General features: G+C 42.0%; 1 protein-coding gene across 27 annotated transcripts in view; it reads right to left on the bottom strand.

Moving 5' to 3' along the window:
• Positions 1–291: 291 nt before the first annotated feature.
• Positions 292–6,422, bottom strand: part of PKP4 (plakophilin 4) — a 226,927-nt gene continuing 220,796 nt past the window's right edge. For 21 of the 27 annotated variants that reach the window (XM_063791218.1, XM_063791220.1, XM_063791223.1 and 18 more), the window contains 3 exons: positions 4,850–4,978; positions 3,063–3,136; positions 292–1,293 (listed from right to left, as the gene is read on the bottom strand). In XM_063791218.1, the coding sequence (XP_063647288.1) occupies positions 1,045–1,293; positions 3,063–3,136; positions 4,850–4,978 (452 nt within the window). In that variant the 3' untranslated portion in view covers positions 292–1,044. The remainder of the gene's footprint in view (positions 1,294–3,062; positions 3,137–4,849; positions 4,979–6,422) is intronic. The other 6 variants (XM_063791228.1, XM_063791229.1, XM_054679045.2 and 3 more) reach the window with 2 other exon arrangements.

Raw genomic sequence — 6,422 nt, 5'->3', positions numbered from 1 at the left:
AGGTGAAGAGTGATGATATGTACATATGGGTCTGAGAAAAACATGATAAAACTGTGAAGGGTACTAGATTTGAAATAGATTCCAAGAAATAAAAATACCTAGATTGTCAGAGAAGGAAAGTTCATAGCTTAATTCTTTGGTGTGGTCCATCTCACAAAGTATATATAAAACTAGGAAAAGTCCAAAATAGTTGGATATATTTAAGCTGTTTCCAACATGCAGTTAGATTTGTGTTTATTAAATCTGCTTTTCCATGTACATACAGAAAATTTAAAAAGAATAGAGAACACATTTCCAAGGATGAAATTTCCACATTTATTTTTCTTTTATGTGAATAGAAAATGGCAGTGAAGTGTCCTATGAACGAGGCAAGGAATGGGCATGGCGCTGCGGTACCAGCCTGGACGTTGTGCTTCCAAAGTACACTATGCGTGGTGGAGACAAAGGGTGTCGCGGTTTGCTTTTAATTGCTCACAGTTCCTTGGGCTTCTCATTTGTTTTTGAAGTTGTCAGTTTCTTCAAATCTCTTTTCAAGTGACACACTGCATTACAAATGATGGCACTTAACCAATGTGGCATTTCCATATTTACACCAACAAAAGAAATTTACAAGACATAATAGCATACAATCTTGACATTTAGTAATAGCAATAAAACATGGGCATCCATTTTATTTTTTCTGTACAAACTATCAGAACATAACTTTATTCACATTAAAAAAATCATCTTTAATTTGATTTGACCTACACATCCCCCATTTCATTTCACCCATTTCTCAAACCTCTCATCACGTCACCCACACCTTCACCAGACTACAGAATCTGTAAGTAATTAGATCTAACACCTAAATAGAGCTTAGAAAGTCCTCTCCCAAACGTTTCCTCACTTCCCTGATAATTCCTCAAAAAAGAAAAAAAAAAACACACTTCACTCATTCCTTCCACTTCACTTTCACATTTCAATCATCAAATCAGCAAGATGGACTTTTCACCTCAATCCAAACAAGGTTAGAAAGAAAGAGTTCCTCTATTGGGCATCTTGATGCTACACCCATGAGTCTGGGGACCCTGGGTACTGTTCTGCTCTATAAGAAGGTCGTTTAGTGGAATAAAAGTCTACATAATTTGTGGTCGATTTCAGTCCGTACTGTGTTGAGTAATCAGTAGAAGCTGGAAAGTGAACTCGGTCATCAAAATAAGGATCTTCATAGCTATGAGGAGACTGCAAATACAATCTGTATGCATCAAAGTTCTTTCTGTTGGAGTCATCTTGACTATAATACAGCTGTTGATGCTGTTGACAAAATGAAAAGGCAAATAAATAAAAGCAATTTTTTAAAAAGACGTGTTAGGAAAATTAATGTGGGCTTCCTGCTTCATATTTTTAAAGCAATATTCAATATTTGCAGTTTAAGGTTAAAAGCTGTTTCTGGTGCACACTATGCGTTTACTATTGGGCTCTTAAGGATTTTAAGCTGCATTCTCAGGCAGGCTGCTGAGTTTCCTGTCCTAAGACCTCTAGAGAAGCAGGTGCCTCAAGAAAGCCTGAGATCTCAGGGCAGGTGGCCCCAGAAACCTCCCCTCCTTACTGGAGGCCCTGCTGTGTGCTCAGCTGTGGAGGCACCTGTTACCTGGGCATGCCGAATGAGAGGATGGTCTTGATATTTGGTTTGACACAGGGGAATTATTAGCACATCACTAATTTAGTCAAGGATTGGGTTTCTGGGCCTTGGATAATTGTATAATTACCAAACCATCTTTTAGAACATTTACTTCAGATATGAAGATGGAGTCCACCCCTACATTTTAAAAGATGTATGTGGCTAGGTGAACAACAGTCACACTTTGGAAACTCTGCTCTAAGTTGTAATATTAAAGGAATAAGCAATCTCAAGGCAGAATAGTAAAATTAGGAGACACACGTGAGCAAATATGGTTCTAGAGGAAAAGGCTTCCCCAAGCCAGGGCTAAGTCCATCTGTAAGTGGGCAAGGCCAGGCACACGTGGGCACCCACACAGGGCTCACTGCTCTCCATTTCCTTTTGTTCAGTCTTAGCTTTGACCTCACACTAATTTCTTCAAATTGTGATGGTTATTATGTCTATGTTCTTGATTATGCCCAAATCCCCCTACTTAGTAAGATGTTAACAAATTTACCATATAGAAACCAATGTCATGTCCTGGAACTCAATGCATTCTAACATTATAAGGATTTCAGAGCTAAATTCTCCTTTCAAGCCAGAGTTATGATTCTGGTCTATTTTTCCTGACTAAAAAACTGTAGTATAAATTATGAATAACTTGGAAAGTTCTTTTTCTTCCACCTACAGAGAAAAGATGACGAGGAGAGGTCTTAGAACACATCCTTATCTGAAGGACAGGATACAGTCTTGTTTTAGGAAACTCCAGCTGCTCTGTGTCATTGAAAGGGAAGAGGAGAGACCAGATAGATGGTCCAAGTTCGCCATGGCACTGGGAAGCACCTGAGACTGACTGCAGGCCCTTCATGAAAGCAAAGCCTGGGTGTGTTATAACCGCCAGTCCCACTCTCCCACAGTGAGGTCCATCCCGGCAGGGGCTGAGTCCACCTTGACCACTGAGACAAACAGACCTGGTGATGGACTCAGTGTTTTTAAATTGTGGAGCTTGGACAGGGAGGGGCGAGATGGAGAACGAGGTATACACAAAAGAGAACAATGTGATGAGGGCATGAAGTGTGCTTACCAACCTTCCCTCACCCAGAGGCTGGAAGAGATTTTAGAGCTTAACAGAAAGAGTGGGAAAAGGACACTGCTGGGCAAAAGACATGAACTAAAGACTTCTTGGCTGTCCCCATCAGTGGCACGGTGGTCTCAGCAGTACCGATGTGGATACTCAAGAACGTGAGGCTACCATGGAAATGCTTTGCTTAAACCACACGTGAGTTTCCAAGGAGTGAAGATCCCCAGGGAAAGCATCTAGGACCCTGCCGTGTTGGCCCAGCTCTGGGAAGTCAATCGACGTGGACCCCTTACTGTGTTAACTGCTAATCAGCCTTCTGTAAAAATGATATTGCAAATTCACCTGTAGCCGTCTATTTTGTTCTCTTGCTGGTGAGGAATAGGAACTGATGTAAATTGGTGAAGGTTTGCTGGAGCCTGTAAGAAAATATTTTATGAAATTAAAACTAGTGCTTATTACTCTGGTCCATTAGGCTGGGTGGTCTCCCCTGCACTAGGGCTAGCACTGTCCCCGACAGGGCCTGTCTTCCCCAGTGCCAATGCGGGCTGGGAGAGGTAGCAGCTCAGGGTCCCTGGATCTGGCCTGGCTGCTGCTTACCTCAGGGCTGGTGGGGGCTAATAGCAAAACTATGGCAAAAACAGGCCGCGTGTGTTTCCCCAAAAAGCAATGCCAGTGCAGAGCCCATGCGCAAAGGTTCCTGCTCAAGCTCTGCTCATATGTGGGAGGGTTTCTCCAGCTGGCTTTGGACAGCAGCACGGGATCCTGAGCTGAGGAACACTCCTTTTCCAGGGCTCTGAGCTACAGCAGTGGGTCAGAGAGGAGAAGCGAAACACAATATTCGAACAAGCCCCATGCCTTCCAAACAAACAACTGGGATTCAAAATCTCAGGTCAAGGAAGGAGCCACAATGGAGGCACAGTCTTGTACCTGGCATATTTAAGTATGTTTTAATACAAAAGGAACTTGGTAATAATGAGATAACTGTCTTCAAAAGTCCATAGTAGACTCCTGATGATGTTACCCTTCCATTATTGTTAAGGCTAGCAAAGATTTTTATTTTTTTAATGAGGAAAATGAAACGTACTTGAGGCAAATTAGTTTATTGAAGCAAGCGAAGAAGATACAGAAGGGCATGCATGCTAAAGAGGCGATCTGTAAGATAAAGCAGGCTGCTGCAAATCAGAAGCAACCATGCACTTCAGCTGGTATGTGCATTTCCTTTTGCACAGAGCTTGGTGTTGAAATGTAGCATCTGCAATTTTCTGAGCTATTAATTGCCATAGTAACAACAGTCGATTAGTAAATAGTCCTGTGAAATCACAATTTCAAAGACAACAGTACAATGGAGACTGCCCCCCCAGCAGGAGTAAAGCTGCCACCAGCTTTTATTTATTTTTAATAGACAGGTTTGAGAAAAGAGTACTTTTTGTGGGGTAGCTCACACTGACTTATTTGGAACATCTAAAGTAGTTATAATCGCCAGACGGTTGAGAATGGGAACAGTATGAAATCTTAGTAACCCTTTGGGCTGGTATCCTTTAAATAAATTGTATGCACAGCTTTCTGAATAGGATATAAAAATATTAACACTATGTAACATTATTTTTGTTATTCTTAAAAAATAATCACTTTGAGAAGAATCACATAATACCTTTTGCTATTTATTCAAACTCTTCTCCATGAAAATGTAAATGAAATTGATCTCCATTCTCTGGTTTGAATTTAAGAGATGAGCCAGTCTAGAAGATGTGGCCCCTGCAAAGTGACACCGGGCTGACGGTTCTGACGCATGTGGAAAACACAGAGACTGCTCGAGCCAGGAGGGGACGGAGCAAAGGGACTGTGCCAGTGAGCAGCCAGAAATGATTTATTTGGATACAGCCCTCTTTTTATTTGTGCCCACCGTACAACTACATACATACATACATACAAACAAGTACATGCTTGTTTTACTTTAAACAAGCAGAAAAGGCAACAATCCCCAAAGTAGGAAAGGGAATGACTGGAACATGGTTTGCTGCTGGGGGACTGTCTCAATACAAGCACAGGCTACTTCCCAGGCCACTGGCCAAGCGCCTGGAAATGCGGCTTTTCAAGAGACTGTATCACACACCCAACTGGCGTCTTACCAGGGTACAGGCCTTTATGTGTGGCATCCCCTTGGCTATTGTAATACTGCATAGGTGGCTGGGTCCTATCGTATTCAGAGCGAGGGTCTCTGATTCCTAACAGTGCTGGTGAGGAAGAGGTGCTGCCGACTGAAGGGAGAGGCAAAGGAGGAGAGAAAGAGGGGAAGAAAGAGAAATCAGCATCAGTATCTGTGGAAAATCCTCTCCAGAAACACAAAGGTCAGTAACTAGAAATGACACACAGCTGGTGCTGAAAATATCTCAGAGGTGCTGGGAGTGGAAGAGCAGCTAGACCCAAGTACTGCAAGTGCTACCTGCATGCAGGCCTGCCACTGCACAAATCAGCAAAGTCAACACCGGGGCTCACTCTCAAGCTGGAGGGCAAGCTGCCCGGCTAAAGAGGCACAGTGTAGAGATCATGCAGCTTTCCCCACTAGTCTGTCTCAATGTCTTGACTAGGCGTTTTAAACTGAGTGATAATAACTTACTAGCCATGCAAGAGTTATACTTGTTATTTTATGATCCCAGTTCAGTTGCTTGCAAAATATCCACCTATTATCCTTTATGTATAGCTCTTCAGCCAACAGAAGTTTTATGGCATGTTTTGATTTCTAATTATTTCCAAAATATCCACATCTCTAAACATGTTTGAATAAAAGCACCCATTCTGTAAAATTTATAATTCTTTTTATGGTGATCAAGGAAACAATTTAAACCCAGTAAGCCTGGCTCATTAGGAAGCGCACATGGTGCTAAGCCCTGACCTCAGAAAGGCCCAGAGGACTGTTTTACCCCAGCTTCAGCCAACATCTAATAACACCGTATCTATCCTTAGGACTCTTTTTGGACACTGTGGCACAGAAGGAAGAGAGAAACATTTCACATTTTTTCTTTTTCTTATTAAAAAAATCATCTTGCTTCCCCTAAAGTTAATTTCAAATAAGAGTGGCCACTTACTCACTTGATACACTCGAAAGCAACAGCCCCCCAAACCTTGACACCAGTGGTTTTGCATAAATTGATGCTTTCAGAGGAAGACTGACAATGAAATAGTTTTCCTAAAAAGTCACCTCACTGACATAGGATTGCTCAGTGTTAAACATGTAAGCACGTATGGACAATGTCTATGTGCTGCTCACCTTGCTTACTTTCCAGAAGGTAGTAGGACAGAAAGCATACCCGCCTGCCTCCAATGACATCAGCAAGGCATCAGACATGCCCGGAAGCAGATCCCACACTAGTGTGAAGGGATGCATTATCAGCCCTTAGAATAACTGGAGAAGCAGAAGTGGAGTATTCCCTACCACTGACTAGAATCCCAAAAGGCACCTAGGAATTTGAATGGGGCTAGCCAACACTGTCCAGCAGGTATATTTAAGGGGTCCTGAAAACAAGGTCACTATTCAGTAACTATGTGCTAATGATCCAGGGGTGTGCAATCTTTTGGCTTCCTTGGGCCACATTGAAGAGTAATAATTATCTTGGGCCACACATAAAATACACTAACATTAACAATAACTGAGGAACTAAAAAAAAAAAAATCACCAAAAAAATCTCATAATGTTTTAAGAAA

The sequence above is a fragment of the Pan troglodytes genome, chromosome 13 (assembly GCF_028858775.2).
Source record: "Pan troglodytes isolate AG18354 chromosome 13, NHGRI_mPanTro3-v2.0_pri, whole genome shotgun sequence".
In the NCBI taxonomy this organism is placed as follows: domain Eukaryota; kingdom Metazoa; phylum Chordata; class Mammalia; order Primates; family Hominidae; genus Pan; species Pan troglodytes.
The sequence above is the reverse complement of the archived record's forward strand: the minus strand, read 5'-3'. Positions and strand labels throughout refer to the sequence as shown.